Genomic DNA, 25,164 nt, shown 5'->3' with positions numbered 1-25,164 from the left:
ATGATTTTTAAAACAGAATCTTTCAACATTATCACTGTACTTGAGGTGTACCTGGAATCCTCTTTAGGGTAATGATTGTGACATTCCTCAGAGGTGAAATCATTTCTGTTACTCATTTTAAAAAGACACGGGCTGTTTGTCTTTTCACGCTAGCCACAATGCGATTTAAAATAGAGACTCATCATCACCTGTTTAAGGGTTATGAATAGCACTGCCTTGAAAAGGTCTTGGTGGAAATTTGGGTGGAAATCGAAAGTGACACATTGGACTTGAAAGCCAGTTAGGCAGACACAAAACCAAAGCTGGAGGCCAAAGTGCCTAAGCATTCTGAGCATAAGACATGATGAAACCCCCTTCCAACTATGCTAATGGTCAGGTACCAGGTACAGAGAAGTGACATGGAAAGTGGTATAGCTCTAAGACTTATCAGCATTTCCCAGACAAAAAAGGTTCCATGACACAGAGGCTATCCTAAGCCCTTTGACAGACAGGATTATTAACAATTTTTCATCCTGCCCTTTGCCAGTTAGCTCTGCTGTTCCTACTATCAGAGGCAGACTGACTTCTCCATTGCTGGACAGAGGTTTAACCCATATCTGGGGGTACTGCCAACACAAGTGATAGTGTGCCACTTCTAACTGGAGGCCCTAGGAAGCCTTGTGTGCTTCACTTGTCCTTGCCATGAGGACACGACATTGCTAGTCCATGGGTCCAAGGAAAGGGTAAGAGACAAGAAACAGAGTGAAGATGCAATAACTGAGCTGAGTCTGGATCAGCCAAGCTGCAACTGATCTGAAGAAGCCTGAGTAAGAGTAAAAGAAAGCATTCACCTCCCTGGGAATGTACATATCCCACCATTGCCACTGCCATAGGGTTGGGCACTGCCTTAGCCCCTCTGAGGGTCACTGCCACTGCCCAGTGCCCTGCAACCAGAAGCAGCCTGCCACCTCCACCTCCTTGTGGGTCCTTGCCACTGCCAAGGGGCTTGGCAACCAAGCATTGCTTACAAGTGCTGCCCATCACTCCCACCTCCCTGGAAGCAGGCACAGGCTGTACACCTGCAGTCCCCCTATTAAGGGGATAGCAGTTTGCACACACTAAGGAAAAAGACAGCAAGCATTCCCCCCCCCCAAAAAAAAAGTAAGCCCTCAGAAGCCACCCATGGATGCTCTTACATATAAAATAACCCTCCAAGACTATAGCAAATAACTGTTTTCCCTAAACTCACAGAATAAACATACAAGCAAAATGAAGAAGTACAGGGACCATTCCCAGTTAAAAGAACAGGGGAATTCCACTGAAGGAGCAAACAATGAAAGAAACCTCTGTAGTCTAACAGATACTAAGTTCAAAGAAGAGGTAATGAAAACACAGAAGGAATTAAGAATGGATATCAACAGTAACACAGATTACTTTAGAAAGGAACTAGAAACTATAAGGAGGAGTCAAGAAAAATTAGAAAATTCATTTGCAGAGGTGCAAGCTGAATGAAAGCCATTGAAGAGTAGGGTGAATAATGCAGAGGAATGAGTAAGTGACTTGGAAGATAGAATAATGGAAATCAGCCAATCAGGACAGCAGACAGAAAGCCAAAAGGAAAAAAAAAATGAAAGCAATATAAGAGATCTATAGGATAATATAAAGAGTCAATCTATGCATAATAGGGATTCCAGAAGTAGAAGAAAAAGAAAAGGGGATTGAAAATGTATTTGAAGAAATTGTGGCTAAAAACATTCCAAATCTAAAGGAAATAGATATCAATATACAGGAAGCACAGAGGGCCCCAAACAAATTGGACTCAAACAGACCTATACCAAAACATACTATAATAAAAATGGCAAAAGTTAAAGATGAGAGGATTCTAAAGGCAGCAAGAGAAAAGCACAGAATTAATTTATAAGCCCCCATAAGGCTATCAGCTGATTTCCCTACAGAAAGGCTACAAGCTAAAAGAGAGTGGCAAGATATATTCAAAGTTCTAAAAGGGAAAAATTTTCAGCCTGGAATACTCTACTCAGAAAGATTATCATTTAAAATAGAAGGAGAAATAAGGAATTTTTCAACAAGCAAAAACTAAAAGAATATAGCAATACTAAGCCCACTCTAAAAGAAATACTGAAAGGTTTCCTCTAAATAGGAAAGAAGTAAGAACATACAGGATGGGAGTTCCTGCTGCAGCACAGTGGGTTATGAGCCCGACTAGTATCCATGAAGATGTGGGTATGATCCCTGGTCTTGCTCAGTGGGTTAAGGATCTGGTGTTGCTGTGAGCTGTGGTGTAGGTTGCAGAAGTGGCTTGGATCCTGCACTGCTGTGGCTGTGGTGTAGGCTGGCAGTTGCATCTCTAATTCAAACCCTAGCTTGGAAACTTCCATATGCCAAAGGTGTGGCCCTAAAAAGAAAAAAAAAAGAAAGAAAAAATAGGATGGAGGAAATCACAACTGGAAAGTAATCACTTATGTCAGTATACAGATCAAAAAGAAAAAAAAAACCAATTTGTGAGAGCAATGATAAACACAAGGAACAGCAAAAGGATAAACATGAAGATGTGAAAAAGGGCATCAAAATCATAAAATGTGGGGAAGGAGAGTAAGAAAATATAGACTTTTTTTTAGAATGTATTTGAGTCTGTATGACCATCAGTCTAAAGCAAAAACTAAAAACTAGATATAGGAAGGTGTTAACATACTTGAAAAACAGGGTAACCACAAATCAAAACCAAACAATATATTCATAAACACTAAAAAAAAAAAAGAGGACGCAAGCATAAAATAAGAGGAAATCATACAACAATAACAACAAGAACAACAACAACAACAACAAAGGAACAAAGGAGAAACATAGACTCAACTGGAAAACAAGGTTTTAAAATGGCAATAAATACACATTTATCAATAATTGCCTTAAATGTTAATGGATTGAAGGCTCCAATCAAAAGACACAGAGTGACAGAATGGATAAAAAACAAGAGCATACAGTATGCTACAAACAAGAGACCCACCTTAGGGCAAAGGACATATATAAACTCAAAGGGAGGGATGGAAAAAGATATTGCATATGAATGGAAATGACAGAAAGTGGGAGTTGCAATATTCATATCAGACAAAATATACATTAAAACAAAGGCTGTAAAGAAAGATAAAGGACACTTCTTTGGTCAGGTTTATTCCTAAGTATTTAATTTTTGGGGTGTGATTTTAAAAGGTATTATATTTTTATATTCTTTTTCTAATATTTCATTGTTACTATACAGAAATGCTACTGATTCCTGAATGTTAATCTTGTATCCAGCTACTTTGCTGAATTCATTGATCAGTTTGAATAGTTTTTGTGCGGAGTCCTTAGGGTTCTCTCTTATAGTATCATGTCATCTGCATAGAGTGACAATTTTACCTCTTCTCTTCCAATATGGGTACCTTTTAAAGACTTATCTGCTGGAGAACTATAAAACATTAATCGAGGAAATTAAAGAGGATTAAAAAAAAAAGGAAGATACCCATGTTCCTGGATTGGAAAAATTAATACCATTAAAATGGTCATACTATCCAAAGCAATCTACAGATTCAATGCAATCCCTATCAAATTACCTAAGATGTTTTTCACAGAACTGGAACAGACAATCCAAAAATTTATATGGAACCATAAAAGAATCATAATTGCCAAAGCAATCCTCAGGAACAAAAACCAAGCAAGAGGAATAACTCTCCCAGACTCCAGACAGTATTACAAAGCTATAGTAATCAAGAAACTGTGGTACTGGTACCAAAACAGACATACAGACCAATGGAACAGAATAATGAACCCAGGAATAAACACAGACACCTATGGTCAATTAATCTTCAACAAAGGAGGGAGGAACATAAAATGAAAAAAGACAGTCTCTTCAGCAAGTGGTGCCGGCAAAACTGGATAGCTGCATGTAAATCAATGAAACTAGACCACATTCTCACACCATGCACAAAAATAAACTCAAAGTGGCTTAAAGACTTAAACATAAGACAAGACACCATCAAACTCCTAGAAGAGAACACAGACAAAACATTCTTTGACATCAACCGTAAAACGTTTTCTTAGGTCAGACTCCCAAAGCAACAGAAATAAAAACAAATAGAAATCAATGGGACCTAATCAAACTTACAAACTTTTGCACAGCAAAGGAAAGAATAAAAAAAAAAAACCCAAAACCAAAAAGACAACCTATGAAATGGGAGAAAATAAATTCAAATGATGCAACTGACAAGGGCTTAATCTCTGAAATATACAAACAACTCATACAACTCAACAGCAAAAACCCCCACAACAACCCAATTGAAAAACAGGCAGAAAACCTGAATAGACATTTCTCCAAAGAAGATATACAGATGGACAACAAGCACATGAAAAAATGCTCAACATCACTAATTATTAGAGAAATGCAAATCAAAACTACAATGAAGGACCACCTCACACCTGTCAGAATGGCCATCATTAACAAGTCAACAAATAACAAATTTTGGAGAGGGTGTGGAGAAAAGGGAACCCTCCTGCACTGTTGGTGGGAATGTAAAGTGGTACAACCACTATGGAAAACAGTATGGAGGCACCTCAGAAAACTAAATATGGAATTACCATATGATCCAGCAACCCCACTCCTGGGCATATATCCAGACAAGACTTTCCTTGAAAAAGATACATGTGCCCCTATGTTCAACGCAGCACTATTCACAATAGCCGAGGTGTGGAAACAACCTAAATGTCCAATGACAGATGACTGGATTAAGAAGATGTGGTATATACATATACCACACACACACACACATACACACACACACACACACACACACACACAATGGAATACTACTCCGCCATCAAAAAGAACAAAATAATGCCATTTGCATCAACAAGGATGGAAGTAGAGACTCTCATACTAAGTGAAGTCAGAAAGAGAAATACAAATGCCTTATCATGACACTTACATGTGGAATCTAAAATTTGGCACAAATGAACCTTTCTACAGAAGAGAAAGAGACTCAAAGACAGAGAACAGACTTGTGGTTGCCAAGGGTGAGAGGGGAGTGAGTGGAAGGGACTGGGAGTTTGGGGTTAATAGATGTAAATTACTACATTTAGAATGGATAAGAAATAAGATCTTACTGCATAGTACAGAGAAGTATATCCAATCTCTTGGGATAGAACATGATGGCGATAATAGGAGAAAAAGAATGTATATATATGTATGACTAGGTCGCCTTGCCATACAGCAGAAATTGGTGGAACATGTAAATTAACTATATTTTATTTCAAAAAATGAAAAAAATTTTTTTAAAAAAGAAAGCTCATTTTAAAGCACTAGAGTTTTAGAGGAGTTTTGACAGTGTGTTTTTGGAAATCTTTGACCAACACAATGCCATGTTCCTAAATGTGGCTTGCTGGAAGGAAGAACATTAATAATAGTAACTAGAAAATGAGTGTGAATAGTTGATGGTTTTCTGAGGATGAAGACAGGCCTGTGTATAATGTTGTAAGAGGGGCCGATAGTCATTCCCCATTCTGAATATCTCAACCCTTAACTGGATCTTGGTCAAGGGCAGAGGGCACCACAGAAGCCTGCCTTCCTGGTCACAGTGGAAACTACTGATATGTCCACACCCCATGGTGACAGACATTGGTCTCTTTGGGAAGCAGCAAACATTTCAAATCTCCCTTCAAATAATATCAGACAATTAATTAAGGAAAGACCTTCAAGATGACCTGAGCCAGAGAGAAGTTAAACTACTTGCTACTTCCATTACCGGCCAAGTGCATCAGTTAAATGGTTATATTCTCCCTGAAATTTGCTTTTTAATTTTACTCCTTGTTCCCAACCATTCTCCCTAAAGCCAGAGACTGGATCTCTTGACTTTTCCAACACGGCATTTTAAAACGGTTTCACATCCAAAGTCTTTTCCATGCCAAACTCCAGCCTTGACACCCCACACACCATTCAGATCACTTTCTTCTCAACACCTGCTTGCTTGTCCACACCCCTCATAACATAGGAAATGCAGAACCAGAGACAGTCTTTAAGATGTGTGCAAAATATTGTTGTGTAGATGAGCAACTAATTACTTTGTGTTATATGGACATTATTTTTTCAATTATTTATGCCTGTAAAGTGTCAATTTTTCCTGTTACACTAATTTGGTTTACCCTCCAAATACTTTTCTCTGCCTCAGGAAAATGGCTATTTTCTCCTTTAATAATAATGATAATGATATCAATTCCAATGGTCTCTCTTTACTGAGATATATTAGATGTCTGGTACTTTCCCTCTGCCAACTAATTAATTCATTTAAAATCATGAGGGTGCTGTTATCATCTCCACATTAAAATGAGAACACAGATTCAGAGAAGACGAGTCACTGGCACAAGGTCACAGAGATGCATGGGGCTCAAATCCTGGCCATCTGATTCTACACTCATGGTCTTCCTACCATCCTCACTCCCTCATTTCATCTTATCCGGGAAGAGAAAGGGCTAATTGTGGCAATGGAATAGCCAGGAGCAAAATATGGTTAGCCTTCTGCCCACTCTGTGTACCACATGAAAAGGTGCTTCTTTGCCTGCTTTAAATGAAGATGGCCTCTCCCCATGTGACATACAAAGCCATCAGCTGGAGTCACATGACTGGCATCAGAGCCAGTGTGGAAAGGAATCAACAGAGGCCAGTTTTGTCATACTAAACCAGGTTTTCTTTTAGTGCTGTGGGGACACTGTTGATGCTCTGTTCAGATACCATATACCAGGTGAGCATAGGCAGAACAATGGCCTCCTAAAGATACCCATGTCTTAATGCCCAGACCACCAGTTATGCTGTGACAAGGGGAACTCAAAGGTGCAGATGGAAGTAAGGTTGCTAATTAGGTGACCCTGAGATAGGAAGGTTATCCTGGTTTATCTAGGAAGGTCCAGTGTAATAACAAGGGTTCTGGTGAAAGGGGAAGAGGGAGCAAGGAGATGGCAGTGTGAAAAAGATGTGACCTGGTATTGCCAAATTTGAAGACGAAAAAGGGCCACAAGCCAAGATGTAGGCAGCTTCCAGAAGCTAGAAAAAACAAGAACACAGATTCTTGCCTCAAGCCTCCAGAAGGAATGCAGCCCTATGACATCTCAATTTTAACCCAGTGAGACTCACTGCAGACTTCTGACCTCCAGAACTAAGATAATACTTCTGTAACTGTAGATAATAAATCTGTGTTGTTTTAAGCTACCAAAACTTGTGGAATTTGTTACAGTGGAAAAAATCCACACAAACACTTGGTGGTAACTGTGCTAGCTGCTCAAGGCTCACAGTTGCCCCCTTCTCCAGGAAACTGGTTTCAACAGAACATGAACCATTTTGCTCAGGGAGTCCGAAATGACCTCTACCATAGGAGGAGGAAGGAAGCCTGCTGGTGCCAGATACAAAAGATTGGCCTCAAGGTCGGTCCAAGTGGTACAATTCATGCTCCAGACCTCCATCGAGATCCACCTGAGACCATGTCCTTCCAGTTCCTCCCCTGCTCCATCCACTTCCCTCCCTCTCCTTTGTTCTGAGAGCACCCTCTCCATAAATTACATGCGCTGGAGTCCCCATCTCAGGCTCTGCTTCTACTCTGCTTCTAGGGAATCTGCCCTGAGATAACTGTCATACTCAGAAGAGATGCCAGGCCATGAGAAATGGGTACTGAAGGGGAAACGAGGGGTTGGGAAGGAGGGGTGGGTGTCAGGGTTGAGGAGCTGGAGGATGAGATGAACATGTTAGGGCCACACCGGGCCCTAGCTCCCACTAGGGAATCTGAGGCTCTCAATCTTAAAGTGCTTTTCCCTGAAGCCTTCATGGCCAAGCCTAGCACTGTAGCAGCCAGGCTGTAAGTGAGCAGGCGGCACAGCATGGGCCTGACACTGGGACTTTGTACCTCTGCATCACCTCTCACTGGATACAGGCAGCCCCTGGGGAGGGGACATAATCTTTATCAAAGCAGCTCTTCCCATAGCCCATCCCGTTCCCTCCCTCTCCCTTGTCCTGAGAGCATGCTCTCCACAAATCTCATGGGAAAGGCTGTCTCACACACCTGTTTCCCTCTCTCTATTCTTCCAGGCTCTCTTGGATTTGCCTGGCTCCATGTCTGCAGGATCAGCACTGTCTCCAGAAGATGGTTCCCAGCTAGGTTAGGCTTGCATCTTCTGATTTCCAACCTCATTTCCTCTCTTAATTCCAGCCTTCTGCCTTTCGACTTCTCCCAAGGTAGGTACATCCTAAACGCCCTCCAAGAGCAAATATGGGCTCATCTCCTTCTTCTTCTCTCTTGTTGTGTGGTGACTTGTTAATCACCAGGATATGCTGATATTCTGGAAACAACTGGTTTCAATCCACTCTGAGTCCCACCCAAAGTCCCTTTATGATTTCCTCCACCTGTTTGGTCACTGGGTTTCTGACACAGAACAGGAAGAAGAATGCCAACTGCAGAATTCCTGTGCGTGTGACTCTGTGTTTTCCTTTTAGCTGGGACATTTTATAGGTCATTTTCTTTACCTGGGCACAGCCCCTAAGAGGCTCAGGCTATCACCATTTCTGAGGTACTAGGAGTTCTTTCCAGGTCCAGAGTTGTAATCACCATTTCAACTCGATGCTCTATCCTCCCTGAGGTCCCCTACCTTCCACACCTGCCTGTGGGTCATTCACCTGTGACTCACCAAGCAATAGACCCTCTTCCCAGGTGACTCCAGATGGACAGGGCCGCGCAGACTGGAATGGATGCCGAGTGATGCACTCAGACCCCTTGCCTATCTGAGGCATTTAATCTCCAATTGTCCAGCATCATGGCTGCCCCCCACCGACCCCTCTCTGCTAACTGCCCTTGGCTAAAAAGAGCTGCTTTGTTCAAGCCTCCTCAGGGGCTGCCCATATCTGGTGAGCGGTGATGCAGGGGTACAAAGCAAGATGAATATGCAGGGCTTGAGAGCTCCCTGGGGATAAGCTGAAGGCTTTGTTCCAGCTGTACCACAATCCAACTCCTCCCCTGCCTAGACCCACTTCCTTTTCCTTTTGACATATATTCTTCCCTTAAATGGTCCCAAACATACTCCTGCATGCCAGACAGGCTCAGAATCTGTCCACGGAGACCTGGACCTAGGTATACCCCCCTCTCCTGGCTTTCCAGGGATGCGAGGATCTTGAGAAGGGTTCCAGGGGAGGCCTTACCCACAATCATGTGGTTGCAGACATCACAGAAAGTAGGCTTCTTGAAGATGTGCTCCTGAAAGGTGTGGGCCTTGCCGCCGCCGCCTGGGTACAGGCTGGCCCTGGTGGGTGTGGACGTCAGGCTCCCGGGGGCAGGGAGCGGGCTGGAGCCGGGGCTGACCTCCGCCAGCATATCTGCCTGCAGCTTCACGTCGCTGTTGTTTCGCTGGAAGAAGTTGTCAGCACTTTTGCTCCGTAAACTCTTGGTCTTGAAAGAAAGTGACCGTTTTAGTTTCTGGAGCTGCAACGCAATGACAGAACGGACATGATCAATCTTGTACACGCTTGCTGTAAAGGGTTCAGCCTGCTCCACATACCGTACTGCTCTATTCCTATGGACACCTTCAGCCTCTGGCGAGCCTCCCAGGTGTCTCTGTAGGGGTGGGGTGATGTCAGCAGCCCTCACTCCACCCCCCTGCTCCTCCTCCTTGCCTCCCTGAACTCCCACCTATGCGCTGTCAAAATAACCCGTGGCACTGGGCTTTTGACATGATTTGCCTTTTGAATTGGAATCACTGGAAATATGAAGTGTAGGGACTCCTAGGCTTAAATGCTGGGTCCATCGTGCTGGGGCCTGTGTTGGCCTTTCTCTGTTGTGGTCCCTTGGCAGCCATCTGTCTATTCACATAACAAAGCAGAGGAGGCCTCTGTCTGACTGGAATCAGTCTAGCTTTAGTGTCTACACAACACAAAACAGAATGTCATAAGCTTGCTTGGGTCTGAGGTGCATGCGTGCATGTGTGCACGTGTGTGTGTGTATTTGAGGAGGATATGGTGTGGAATCATCTGGTTGACTTTCTCTGCTCCTTCCTCTACTCTGCCTCTTGGTTTTGGCCATGGCCATTTCTCCTTTGCCTTTGAGATTTACGAAGTAGTACCACAGGGGGATGCAGGAGTCCTAACTTGGTTTAGTCCAGTCCGTACCTCCAATCTAGTCTTCACATTGGAGCTTAAAGGACCTTCTGGAAATACGCATGTGAGCATGTGAGCCTGTTGTGGAAAATCCTTCATGAAGTTTCCTTTGTTCTTAAATTTAAAGTAAAACTCCTTGCCATGGGCTCCGGAGACTAGCAGATTCTGGATCCTCATGATATCTCATGCCACTGTTCACCTTGCTGTGTCCCTCCCAGCCACCATGGCCTTTTTAAGGTCTCTGGTATTTACTGTGCTTTATCACCAACCCTTAATACAGAGTTTCCCCTCTGCCTGTATGAAAGAAATGAATCACTGAGCAGCCGCATTACCTGTAATATATCACTTCAGCGCATCTCCTCTTTTTTGGCCATGCCTGCAGCATGCACAAATTTCCCAGGTCTGGGATCAAACCTAAGCCACAGCAGTGACAACACAAATCCTTAAGCGACAGGCCACCAGGGAACTGTAGTCACTTTACTTTTAAGACAATTTTCCTTTTGTAATTGAATATCCATGCCTGTTGCCTGGAATTAATCTCTAAGCTCCAAAGCTGTAGACAAAAATGGGCTCATTGCACTATGCCAATAATAGTCTCCATCAGGTGTGGAGAGACAACTCTGCTGGACATACAAGATACCTTGACCTGGGCTTGCCAAGTCTAGCCCCTCTGAGGGTAGAGCCCTGGAGCACTCTAATATTCAGAGATCGAAAAGATTAAGGAGGGCAAGTAAAGAAATCTGAGGAGGGGCTAGTGAGGAAAGAGAAGTATGAAAGAGGGATATTTTAGGAGCTAAGGGACAAAAATAATTCAAGGAAGGGAGAATAACCAGCAGCATCAAATGAAACTTTTAGGACAAGTACTATGAGGTGAAGGGGCTGGTCATTGCATTTGGTAAAGGGAATGTCTTTGTGGGACTTTAACAGCAGCCTTAACAAGACCTTAGGCAGAATCAGTCCAGTGGTGGGTATGAAAACCTAATTGACAAGATTTCAAGAAAGAATGACTGGGGAGGGCATAAATTAGGAGTTTGGGATTAGCAGATACACAATAATATATATAAAAGATATACACTACTGAGATGCAGTCCCTGGAGGAAGGGCTGACTTTAGATTGCAAGGAGGTCACTTATCTCGAAGGAGAGAGATGCAGATAGGTGTAGAACTGGTGCTGTGTAGATGTGGACCTTCTTTCTTGATTGCTTCTATTTTCTCAATGAAAACAGAAACAAGTCTAGCTCCTGAATGAGTGGAAAGGGGAGGTAGAGGTCAGATATGTTGGAAGTTGGAAAACAGAAAATGAGGAACATCTATTTCAGAGGACAGAGAATGAATGGGTGAGAACAATGCACAGAAGAAGGATGAGGAGGTGGCACAGAGGGTCCATTTCAGGATACTCTCCCATTTTACAGATGAAACAAGTGAAATCCAAAGTCAGATGGCTAGTACACTGCCGAAAGAAGAGCCACATACAGATTTTTCTGAATCCAGTGTTGCCTAGTCCAAACGGACTTCCATGACATACATGGTTTCCCACCCTTCCTCTCCTCTGAGTAAAATTCCTGTGCCTGGTGTGCTTTCTTTTTCCTGGTCTCAGCTGGAATTTTAGTAATAATCCACGCAGTTACCATGCTGAACAACACTTCTATGGTAATTAATTGGGGAAAGTAGAAATCAGGCATCAACAGAGCAATGGAACACGGAGAATGACAGCCCAGAGATGACTGTAGTGGCATGCACATTCACTTCCCAGTCTGTTCTGCAGAGGCACATAAAGTAAATTAACCAGAACAAGCTTGATCATTTCAGTGAGGGTCTAAAGTCTTCACTATGTGGGAAAGGGTTGGTTCCAGAACCAATGAGTCTCTGCCCACCTGAGCATAAGTCAGGAGGCTTAGTCTCCATGTCAGTTCAGTTTCCTGCTTGTTGAATTTAACCATAAAGTCGCCCCTACAGACATTTCCTTCACTATTTAAGACCACACCAATAATGTAGTGGTTTTGCTTCTGAACTGAAATGAGGTCATCAGAGAGCTTTTGACAAGTAAATGTTTCGTCCCTTCCTTCCTTCAGCCATGCCTGCAGCGTGCAGAAGTTCTGGGGCCAGGGATCAAATCTTTGCCACAGCTGCAACCCCAGCCATTGTAGGGACAATACCGGGTCCTTAACCTGCTGCATCATGAGGGAACCTCTGTAAATGTTTCATCCTTGATGCCCATATGTGATCTCCATTTTTGATCTTAAGATCAACATTTTTTTTTCACACCTGAACTTTTAAATAGGGATATATTTTCAGATCAAATGCTCATTCCTTTCTATTTTCCTTTTCCTGAAAAGGGTATTAATTCTATGGACAACATCTAAGAACTGAGGAAACACATTATTTGTCATGCTGTGGTATAACAACCCCCATGACTTGCCTCTGAAACCCAGCTCCCTTCACCCTCCATCAGCTATGCACTTCGTCTATTCCAAGTTCCTCTGATGCTATGGTGGTTTGTCACAGCTCTTCCCACACTCACCCTTAACTGTTTACCTGTGGCTCTACTGGCAGTGAGTATTCGGGTCTTGAGAAATGTAATGCCTATGACGACTAACTTTCTCACCAACATTTTTTACCCATCCACAGCCTGATTTCTTTGAAGATAAGCACAATATATTCCAGGTCCTGATTTGCTTTAGTTTGGATGGCAACATCAAAGTCAGAAATAGTCTTTTTACATCTACAGCTCTGTAAAAACCAGCTGCAAAAACTAGTTGTTAGTAAAAATATTAGTAAAGCAACAGTTATTGAATACAATCAATTATAAGCTCTGACACCAATGAGCTCTGTGGCTTGGGCAGGTCCCTCAAGCTCCTCAGCTTGGGTTCTGTCAGTAAATGGAGAAGATGAGCCCACTGGCTGCTAAGTTCCCTTCCAGCTCTGATAATTCAGCACAGTGAGGGAATACAAAAGACTCTGAACACTCTGTGAATAGGAAGTCTAAGATCTAATTCTGGAGACAGGTAGCAATGCTGAAAACTATTCAAGGGTGACAGAAAACCCTATATTTATATTATCAAGTGATAAGTAGGTGTTTTGATCACTACCTACTCTAATATGTCAGAAAAGGGAGATATTAAGGGGGGGTGGATTAGTCAGCAACATTCTTTCAAACTTTGAAGAATGAATCAACTTTGAAACACATAATTTAATGGTTTAGGAGCTTTGATAGCTCCCTCATATCTAAGTCATAGATTATAAGAGTCCCAGAAGCAGAAGAGAGAAAGGTCCATAAATGTAGTTAACGAAATCATGGCTGAAAATGTTCTTAACCTGAAAAAGGAAATAGAAATCTAAGCCCAAGAAGCACAGAAAGTCCCAAACAAGATGAACCCAAAGAGATCAACACCAAGCCATATCATAATTAAAATGTCAAAAGTTAAAAATAAAGAGAGATGCCAGCGATGTTAGGTTTATAGTAACCTAGTAAACGGTTTCTGGTTTAACAGCTTGCAGCTTTGAAGGCAGCTCAGCAAGTAGAATCCCAGCTCTGACGCTTCCTCTGGTTTTAACAATCTATTTAGTAAAAGGTAAGGTAAGGGCTAAGGGCAGTTTCCTTTGTCAAATGAACAGATTCTCTTCTTTCAGATGACTAAGAAAAAAACTCAGAGTTAGATTATACCAATGAGGGAAAAAACACTCCTGATTTTAAATATTAGCTATCAGGTGTTAGAACATTACTCTGAACTTTTCAGTTCCACAAAGCTCTGGATTGTTTATCTATGAAAGAGCAACCCAGGGAAAATTGCATGACCTATTTTTTTGTTTCAACTATTTATTTAAAAATAATTTTAGTAATACAAAAATTGCAAAATAGTAGAGTCCCTATATACCTTTCGCCCACTTCTCCCTAATGTTCACATTTGACATAAGTACAGTAAATTGACTGTAACCAGGAAACTTAACACTGACATAAAACTCTTAGCTGAGCTACAGACCTTATAAATATTTCCAGCTGTCCCATAATGCCTTCTTTTCTGGTCCAGGATCCAATCCAAGATTCCATATTGCATTAAGTTACATTTCCTATTCTCTTCAGTCTGTATCAAGTCCTCAGTCTTTCTTGTCTTTCATAACCTTGACCCTTTTGAAAGGTACTAAGCAGTATTTTTGTAGAATATGCTTCAATTTGAATGTGTCTGGTGTTTTTCCATTATTACATTGAGGTTATATTCTTTTGGTAAGAACAGGACAAAAGTGATGCATTCTTCTCAGTGCAGCATATTAGGAGGAAACTGATGTCAGTAAGTTTCATTACTCATGACATTAACCCTGGTCACTGGGTTAAAATGGTATTTGCCACGCTGCTCTAGTGAAAAGTTACTATTTTACTCTTGGTAATGAATGAGTTCCCCATAGGGGAACTACTTTGAGATGTTACAAATATCCTGTTTCTCATTACACATTTATCCTCTAATTTACTTTTGCCTAAAAAAATTATTACCTAGTGTTTGCCTGATGGTGATATTCTATTTTTATTTTATTCCAACATTAATTAGTATTCTACTGTATAGACTTCTCCTCCTCTTCATTATTTATTCAATCAAGTATTTATTTCTATTAGCATGGACTGATGGATATTTGCTTTATTCTATGTGTTACAATTTACTATTACCATTATTTTGTTGCTCAAATTGTCCCAGGTTTGGTCACTGGAAGCTCCTTTAGGTTTGCATCTGTGTCCTTTTCAACATTCCCTGATTATCTTTAGATAGTACCTTCCTTTCTAACACTTCAGGGTTTTCCAGGCTTATATTATATTTCCCCTGTTCCAGTCTTGGAGCCAGCATTTCTCCAAAGAGCCCTGGTTAGTTTCACTGAGGAATGGTACTTATAAAATGCTATTTGGTTACTAAATGTGTCATTGCTACTGGGGTGTCACTAACTTGAGCTGTCTCAGTGACAGAACTAGGAAACATATTAATGAGTTCTTACAAGCCCATATATACATATCTATATTTTTATATCAATGTATCTAACATGATACATTTTACATGATACATTAACAACCATGAGTTTATACTGATGTACTTCCTTATTTATTAAAATACACTTGAAGCTTGACTGTTCCCTGGTTGATACATGCATGACTGAACCCTAAAGAAATTGGTTGGGAGGAAATATGTAGGATGAAGTAGAGAAATTGGAAAAAATCTGAGATATGGAGAAGCTACTTGAGAAGACTCATGCAGCCATTTAGTAAACACTTTTTAAATTAAGAAAGTGGGAAGGTATTTTCACTTCAGCAAATATTTATTAATTACCTGCTGTTTGTCATCCACTCCTCTGCGACAAGGGCAGGAGATGGCATCTTCTTTGTCCTTAAGTTTTCATCTCACTTGGGGAGGTACATGGACAAATCCATGATACTCATTTTATAGCACTAAACTCAGTCTTGTGGGGGGAAAAATAAGAAAGCATGGGAGATTTAACTCATTCTTTAATTGTGGTCTAACAATCCATCAAATGGAGGTACTAGATTATTTCTCTTCTGATGGACAGTTGATCGTTTCCAGTATTTTCTTAAAGCAGAGATCTACGTTTGTTCACCAAAACCCATTTTCTTTTCTTTCTGTGTATATGGTTAGATTACATTTCTCAAAGCTTTTGACAGATAAAGAAAGAAATAGGACTGCATTCTTGCTAATAGAATATATTGAAATGATATGTATCACTTCTGAAACTAGACCTTTAGCTGGTGTGCGTGCCTACTCCATCCTCTCTTCCCGTTTCACACCAGCTGCAATGTGGATGTGGTGTTGAGCCTGCTTCAATCATGGAGGTTGCAATACTGCCCTAGAGGAGGGGAGAGCCATTTCTTTGAAAATGGGTTCTTGAATGATTCCACGGAGTAGAGCTGCCCTGCTAATCTAAACAGTTTACCCTGAAACCTATGTGAGGGAAATATATATATGTCCATATTTTTTGAGACACTGAATATTTGTTGGGTTTCTTTGTAGAAAGAGTCTATCCTTATTTTCACTAGCATATTTTCTGTTACAAACAATACTAGAAGGAACATTTTGTATGTATATCTTTTTATACACATGCAAAGATAGTTGATAGTTAAGAGCTGTAGTGATGGAAGTCCATTTGCTTGTCCATATCTGTATTTTTAAATTCACAGGCCATTAGTTGGTATTTTTCTCTATACCTTGGTCAATACTTGCTTTAATTAATTTTCAAAATATTTGCCAATTTCACAGGTAAAAATGGCTACAAACTTTGAAGCTTTCAATTTCCTAATTATCAGTAGGGAAACATTTAATTTTTATATGTTTATGAGCTATTTTATGTGGCTTATATGGGCAGAACCTACCTGCTCAAAATTTAATTATTTTCCTAGGAGGTTATAGATCTTTTTATTGTTATGTAAATGTTTTACAGATTTATAAAAACTCTGTCTGCCATTTGTGTGGCATATGTTTTTCTCAGTTTTTCATTCATCTTTAACTTAAATTTCTCAACATGTTTACAGATGATGAATTTAAAATTTTATGGAGTCAAACTGATCAACCATGCTGCCGATGATAATGGCCAACATTTATTAAAGACTTACTATTTGTGGAGTTCCCTTGTGGTATGGTGGGTTAAGAATCTGGTCACTGTACCAGCTTAGGTCACTGCTGTGTCTTTGGTTCAATCCCTGGCCTGGGAACTTCTGCCCATGTTGCAGGTGAGACCAAAACAGGTAAGCAAGCAAACAAACCAAAACCACCCCCAAACCAACCAAACAAACAAACAAAAAAAGAGTTACCATTTGCTTATTCTATATGATTCCCGAGGCTGCTGTATCAGTCAACTAATGATATGTATTTACACTGACCTCCCATCCAGCTTAAGATATAACACAATGACTCTAAAAGCAACTACATGAATACTAAAGTGATCATAGGCAACTTTTCTTACTATATTTAGGCAGAAATCCCAAATCTTGAAAAACTGTTTTCATTTAGAAAAGACACAATGGGAGTTCTCGTTGTGGCTCAGAAGAAACAAATCTGACTAGTATCCATGATGACACAAGTTCGATCCCTGGCCTTGCTCAGTGGGTTAAGGATCCAGTGTTGCTATGAGCTGCGGTGTAGGTCACGGATGCAGCTTGGATCTGGTGTTGCTGTGGCTGTGGCGTAGGCCGGTGGCTACAGCTCCAATTCAATTCCTAGCCTGGGAATCTCCATATCCCATGGGTGCACACCTAAAAAGACAGAAAAGATAAGACAAGACAAGACACAATGTAAAACACAAACCAGTAATATGGTGCCTGTGAAAATCTCTAAAACATAAAATGAGTAAATATTATAACATGCAACATGCAGGTGGTAAAGGAAGACCATAGTTATGAAAATGCTTACTATTGGAATAAATAGTAAACTTTATATGTACTCTACTTTGTGCTTACGACATATCTGGAAAACTATAATCTCTGCAAAATAAGATATGAAAGCTAAGATCAAACTCAATTATAAAGAAGGGATCTTGCTAGAGCTAAGAAAAGAATTTATAGTAACTAGTAATACTGGAGTAAAATTTAAAACAGGAAAGGTAAAAGCAACAAGGACTAGCTCTGCAGAAGGGTGATCCTGCAGTGTGGGGGTATGTTTGAGAAGCTCTTACAAAACACAAAACTTATTGTAAAGATACAAGTTAAACAAAATCATTCAAGAAGATAATATTAGAGAAGATATGAAGAAATAATTGGATCCTAAAGATGTTAGAATGACTAAAGCAGAAGCATTATTCTGAGGTACAGGAGAGTTCCTAGGCTAAGTGAGGGACGAAGGCTTACATTTTCTTCATGAGGGAGCCAGCAAGTGTCAAGTCACTGGACTGAAAAGAGACATCTCTTTTTTCCTGCCAGCAGGTTTAAGTGTCTTGTCAGACTGTCAAGGTGTCAAAAGAAAAGGAGGGCATCCAAACACACAGGTAGGAAAGCAGGTCATCCATGAAGAAAGAAACCTTAAACTCACTTCAAGTTTCTTTTCTCCAGTATGCGACAATGTAAGACTAAGTTATGACTCAAGTATCCTCAACGCAAACCAATTACAGGAGCAGAGAAAACAAAAGCATTGGAAAATATGGAAAACATGAGGCAGAGAAGGACTTGTGTTTGAAACAATTTAAATATGGTTAAGTCAAAATGACTGGTACAAACAGTTCACAAAGACAATTCACCTGTTATTAATACATAATGAAACAGGTGACACATTATTTAGAACAGATGACACATAATTTAGCTTTAATAGTAAGAAAAATACCACAAGTTGTAGTAACAAAACACAAGTAGTGAAGGGTTGGGGGATGGAGGAGAAAGCCGGGGTTGTGTTAACTTCCTTATTTTAGGGGAAAAATTAACAAGGACAACAACTATGGTATTAGTTACAGGTGATACTTGAGTCCTTACAATGTGTCACATACTGTTTCCAGAATTTTACATGTATCATAATCCTGTAATCCACCCCATCAGGCAGTTACTGCGTTGCAAACACTTTACATACACGCTTCCATTAAACCCACCCTGCAACTCTGTGAAGGACTATTGTTCCAATTTGCAGATGATGCTACAGAGGGTCAGGGTGGTAGAGGACATGCTGGAAGAAAGCGGTAAACCCAAGAATAAGTTCTGCTTACTCTGACCAAGCCAGGCATTTGCAGCCAGTCCAATCCGACTATGTTCTCCATCCTCACTTGGAATTTCAGCCACAAGTGACCAAGCAAGATATACTTTCCTGCCTCTCGGCCTTTGTTCATGCTGTTCCTTGGCTGGGGAACACTCTCTTATCCTTCAAGAAAGCCATCTGCTAGGTCAGGATCGTCGCAATTGGAGTTCATTTTATGTATTTGTTTATTTAATTCTCTCTTGTCTCTGTCCTTGATAAAATCTGAACTCTATGAGTGCTGGCAGGTTCTGTCTTGTTCACTGAAGAGATCTTGACGATTAGTGTTAAAATGCCTGGTACATAGGAAGCGCTCAACAGATCGATTAATATGCCTCCATCACTGAAATCAGAACCAAGTGCTCCTTGGGGCTACCATAACATAATGCTTGCATTTCAAGTAGAGGTCTTATTTCAATTTATATTACATTCACTCTCTGTGTATCTCCCTACCCTATATTTGTAAATTCCTTGTAGATTGGATTAGGTCTCAAACAACTTTATATCTCCCTTAAGCCAGTTCTCAACTTTTTCTTTTTTGTAGGACACTGCTTTTTTTTTTTTTCACTGCCCCTCATCCCACTGCCCCATGGCAGACTCTGTTAGCTATATACGCAGCTTCTAGTCCCTATTTCTCTTTTTTTGTACAAAACCTCCATTTTTCTTGGGACGGCAATGTATCCAGCTTTACATATAGTGAGAAGTGGGCTATAACATAGTTCTGGCCAAGGCAATGTGTACCTCCGATGTAGATTTCTCCAGAGAGTTTTGCTTTCCTGACAAAAGAGGGAAGATTTGGTAAGGTCTACCTTTTTCTTTTCTTCTTGTCCTCAACACAGACATGATTGTCTAGAGCTACAGCAGCCCTCTCGCTATCTTACAACAATGAACAAGAGGACATAAGCCAACAGGCCAAGGTGGCAGATAAGAGAGAAGGAAGATCACATGCTTTGCTGAGCAGTTGAGCGAAGGCCAGACTTAGCTTCAGATTTATCTCTAGACTTCTTACTATTTGAGAAAAATAAACTCATACTTGTTTCAATTGCTGTAAGTTTTTTTTTTTTTTTTTTTGTCACTTAAGACAAAATTATCTTTAACTTGTCCAGCTGAGATCCTTAACTGGTACAGCACTTACATGCTACACTCCCATGGATATACACAGAGTTTTGACAAACCTAAATTATTATTGCAGGAAAGTAAACACCACAAAAGTTTGAACTACGAGGAGACTAAGACTCAGAAATGTGGAGTTCCCGTCGTGGCGCAGTGGTTAACGAATCCGACTAGGAACCATGAGGTTGCGGGTTCGGTCCCTGCCCTTGCTCAGTGGGTTAAGGATCTGGCGTTGCCGTGAGCTGTGGTGTAGGTTGCAGACGCGGCTCGGATCCCGTGTTGCTGTGGCTCTGGCGTAGGCCAGTGGCTACAGCTCTGATTGGACCCCTAGCCTGGGAACCTCCATATGCCGCGGGAGCGGCCCAAGAAATAGCAACAACAATAACAACAACAACAAAAAAAAGACAAAAAAAAAAAATATATAAAAAAAAAAGAAATGTTAAACACCCATGGTTATGCTGATGGTAAATAGTGGAGTCAAGAATCAAATGCAGGTCTCTCAAGACTGCAAAATCCATGCTTGTGCCCAGCCTGTGTCACTTCATTACAACGTGGATATGTGCAACCTGCAGAGCCACATCCCTTGGCCTAATGAAGATAAGGGGACCTCTGAGCACTGCCTGTCAAAGACCTGACCCGGGAGGAACACTCTGTCCTAGGCTTAGCTGCCACGGTCTAAATTCCTATGATGGGACTGTAACTTTTTTGAGCAAAATGCTGCCTGCCTGGCCTGGATACTTAAGGGCCACTTCAGAATATCCCCTACCAGTAGGTTCTGATCCTGGTCATCTTCCCAACCTGAGCTGGGCATATGTTCTGTGTGTTGAGCAAGGCCAAGGAGCTTGAGTACCAATAATCGGGACAGACAGAAAGAGAGAGAAGGAGGCAAAGGATAAAGATAAGGTCACACATGCAGAGGCAGGCCCTTCAGGACCTGAGAGGCCTTGGGGAGGACTTTGGATTTATTCTTAGTGTAATGGAAAGTCACTGCCTGACTCTGAGTAATCTGTATCTGTAAAGGGTTGCACTGGTTTATCTGTGGAGAAAGGACTAACATTTTCATAGACAGGATGGCTTAAGTGAGGGTTATGGCAGTGGGAATGGTAAGAAGCGGTGTGTTCTGGGCATGTTCTGAAGTAGAGTCAAAGAGTTTCTTGGTGAGTTGGGTGTGGGGTGTGAGGAAAAGAGAGTAGTCAAAGATGAGTCTGAGGTTTGGTCTCGAGCAGTTGCCTTTGGAGAAACGGCCATTTACTGAGATGATGGACAGCAGAAAGAAGCATGTCTGATGGGGGGAATGGCAATTGGGCAACTGGGTTTTTTTTTTTTTATTTTGTTTTGTTTTCAAGATTCTACATATAAATGAGAACATATGGTATTGGTCTTTTTAATTGAAGTATAGCTGATTTACAATATTATGTTAGTTTCAGGTATACAGCAAAGAGATTTGGTTTGATAGGCTAATTTTGAGATGACTACTAGAGATCCGTGTAAAGATGTGGTGTAGGCTGAGCCTCCTTGTCTGCCCAACTTGCATATCTCGCAAGTGTCTTATCCTAATAAATCTATTTCTTGCCTATCAAAAAAAGATGTGATATAAAGAGAGTTCAAATCCCCTAAATTTCCAGTCTCAAAAGTCACATGATTTTTACCAGCCAGAGGCCAGATGGCAAGAATGAACCGTATGAGCTATGTTTGAAGAGGAAGACAAAGATCAATCAGGAATTACAAACACCCTGAGATTTTAGCTTTTCAATCTCAATTTGCTGCTGAACCTATCATTGTGTTACCAAGAAGATGGATGCATTTGTGAGAAATGTACTTACTGATTCTATTTTAATGCAGATAATAGGGAAAACTAATCTTTAAGACTGTCTCCAAAACAAATACAAAATATAAAAATGTACATATAAACATGGTTTTTACACAGGATGGTAATGTAATCAAGTGGCAAAGGACTCTAGGGAACTGATTGCCCAAAATGGTCAAGCTGTCTGTATCTGAATCCTAGTTTTAATTCCTAATAGCTCTATTAACCTTTTCATGAATGGAAAATACAGGGTGTAGAGATAATTCAAAGAAACAATCCCCATAAAGCTCTTAGCACAAAGTCTGGGATATAAAATCAAACTAATAAATATTAGCTATTATTACTTACTTTCACAGAAGCCTGTAACACAGACGTAGAGAACCCACTGAAAACCTATCTTCACACCTGTGCGCTGATAAATACATACTAGTCAATTCACAGTACATGCATGCATATACACATACAGAAAATGTCTTAAATTTTTTCATTCCCTCACTGCCTGTCTTGTTGGCCTTTGACATGAAAACATTCTTTTTTCGTGATTTTCAAGAATGTAAGGATCTTTTTTCTTGCAAGAGCTGACTGTTACTCCTGATGCCTGCCATGGTTCCAGGCTGGCTTTCCTCCTGAATGAACGATAAATACTCTCAGCAAATCACTTTCTCTAAAAATAGACCACCCCAGATGATGTTTAGCTTCAATTCTCATTTTCATACACCTTGAAAGATGGAAAAGAAAAAATCCAACCTGTTTGAGAGACTTACTGCTGCTAATCTATCCCAAGCGATGTGACTCCACAAAAATGAAGAAAAATCTCGAGTTTTACAAAATGCCCTAGTTTTGCCTCATCTGTTTATTGGATTTATATAAACTATAAATGGAAGGCGGATGGATTTCTCCATATTCTGTCTGTTGAATGTTCATTCGGTTTGGCTTTATGGAGACATTTTCCTTGAGTATTTCATCTTGATAACTTAATGCAGTGACTTGCCTTCTCTACTTCTTTCTCCGGATGCTGGTAAATGGACTGAGTGGATACAAGATAACTTTCAAGTTGTAGTCACTGTGTAGAAGCAGATGAATTGCTCTCTACATTATAAGCCAACTAAACTTTTGATGGACGTGATTCCCCAAAAGTACATTTGTCCTTCATGTCAAGGACAAAGGAGTTTAAGTCATCCATAGTGCAGCAATGCATGTTTATGAAAAAAAAAATTTTAAAGAACATTTAGAGTGTTTAGAGTGCATTTTATATCAGAAAAAAATCAATACTCTTGGCCTAACGCTAATAGAGTATGAGCATGAATTCTACCACCTCCTCACGGCCTTAGTATGCATAAATCAACTAAATTCTGATTTGGACCACTGTGCTCTCTTGATTTGGATTGGAAAGGGGCGTTCAATCAAGATCTCAATACCAAATTATTAACATCTCCTCTTGGCACACTTACTCTGGATTTTCAAACAGGGAGCACTGAGTCTGGAAATATGTCAAATCTGTAATTATGTCCTTCTAGACACCATTCAATAAAATCAAAAGCAATGGATTTTGTAAATTTCATGTTGGTAACTGTGGCACCATTCCTTGGACAAAGGTAGCTCCTCTTTAAGTTAGTGATATTATTATTACTATTATTATTATTTTCTTCTTCATCATCATTAATATATCCAACTATAGTATGTGAACTAAGGAAACCATAATATTTCACACTGACTCACTCTGCTCTGGGCTGGGTGCCATAATTTAAGATTGATACCCTCCCCTGACCACATACAATCATTTAGGTACCTACAACTGCAAGCATCAGGAAACCCAGATTCAATATGGCTTAACATAAAGATATTGCTTCACATAGCAAGAGGCAGTAATGCAGGAGACACTAGAGATAGCTAATTCAGCAGCAGAAAGACATCACAGTGGATTCAGGTTCTCCTTATGACTTTGCTTTCTTCTTTCTTTCTTTTCTTCTTTCTTCCTTTCTTTTCATCTTTCTTTCTTTCCTTCCTTTCTTTCCTTTTTTCTTTCTTTTCTTTCTTTCTTTCTTTCTTCCTTCCTTCCTTCCTTCCTTTCTCTCTCTCTCTTTCGTTCGTTCCTTCCTTTCTTCTTTCTTTCCTTTTTCTTTCTTTCTTTCTTTTTCTTTCTTTCTTTCTTTTTCTTTCTTTCTTTCTTTTCTTTCTTTCTTTCTTTCTTTCTTTCTTTCTTTCTTTCTTTCTTTCCTTCCTTCTTTCTTTCTTTCCTTCTTTCTTTCCTTCCTTCCTTCCTTCCTTCCTTCCTTCCTTTCTTTCTTTCTTTCTTTCTTTCTTTCTTTCTTTCTTTCTTTCTTTCTTTCTTTCTTTCTTTCTTTCTTTCTTTCTTTCTTTCTTTCTTTCTTTCTTTCCCTCCTTGTTATTATTATTTTTTTTGGCTTTTTAAGGACACACCTATGGCACATGGACGTTCTCAGGCTAGAGGTCTAGTCAGAGCGGAAGCTGCCAGCCTATACCACAGTCATAGCAACACAGGATCTGAGCCATGTCTGTGACCTACACCACAGCTCACCACAATGCAGGATCCCTTAAGCCACTAAGTGAGGCCAGGGATTGAACTCATGGATATTAGTTGGGTTTGTTACCACTAAGTCACAATGGGAACTCCTACTTTGCCTTCTTTATTCCAGCCTTAACACTGGTTTCCCTCATGATCAAAAAATGATGGCCTATTTGCAAATATCCAACAGCAGAAGAGTGATGGCATCTCCCCTTATGTCTATTCTTATCAGTCTCCCTGGAAAACCTTTCTCTTAAGCTCACTATCAGACTTCCCTTCTCTTATTAGTCAGAACTGTAACCACCTGTCCTTCCCAAACCATTGTCCTTCACTGGGATGGAAAATGATTGGCTTAGGCCAATGAGGATTTATCTCTTTGGTGCATGAGCTGAGAAGAGTATTTCCTGAGGGACATGGCCTTAGAGAGATGGGTGGACACCATGGCAATACTGGCATTTTATTAGGAAGGATAAAGGAGTAAGTGGCTCTAGGGCAGGCAGCCAATAAGGTGTCCTAGATGTTCATATGAGCCTCCTGGTGGAGAATGCCTGGAGGAAATGGAGGAGGAAAAAGGGGGAGGAAAAGACAACAAGGACCTAGGGGAGCATGAGGATGTAATTCTCTCCCCTTGAGTAGGGCCAAGACCTATGACTGTGATGGGATAGTAACTTTCTTGGTTATATTACATTATATGAGAAAAACTCCAACCCTGAAGGCTGGAGTGAGATTGGCTTTGAAGAAGTAAGCTTCCTTGTGGGGGGAAGTGTATGGCTGTGGCAAGAATAGAGGGGACTTCTAGTTACCAAGAGCATCCCTGGTTTGCAGCTACCAAGAAGATGGGGACCTCTGCCATACAGCTGTAAAG

At 40.6% G+C, this 25,164-nt stretch overlaps 1 protein-coding gene across 11 annotated transcripts in view; it reads right to left on the bottom strand.

The window, feature by feature from the left end:
- The window catches only part of STAC (SH3 and cysteine rich domain), a 337,228-nt gene that overhangs the window by 68,939 nt on the left and 243,125 nt on the right, over nucleotides 1-25,164 (bottom strand). For 9 of the 11 annotated variants that reach the window (XM_084987799.1, XM_084987796.1, XM_084987800.1 and 6 more), the window contains one exon: nucleotides 9,203-9,482. The exons of the other annotated variants lie outside the window; for them this stretch is intronic. In XM_084987799.1, the coding sequence (XP_084843925.1) occupies nucleotides 9,203-9,482 (280 nt within the window). The remainder of the gene's footprint in view (nucleotides 1-9,202; nucleotides 9,483-25,164) is intronic. 11 annotated transcript variants of the gene reach the window in all.

This window comes from Sus scrofa, chromosome 13 (genome assembly GCF_054392235.1).
Source record: "Sus scrofa isolate SSC_HxYL_T2T_F1_AM1 chromosome 13, Sscrofa_HxYL_maternal_Yorkshire_Landrace_v2.0, whole genome shotgun sequence".
In the NCBI taxonomy this organism is placed as follows: Eukaryota; Metazoa; Chordata; class Mammalia; order Artiodactyla; family Suidae; genus Sus; species Sus scrofa.
This window is presented reverse-complemented; position numbering and strand designations above follow the sequence as displayed.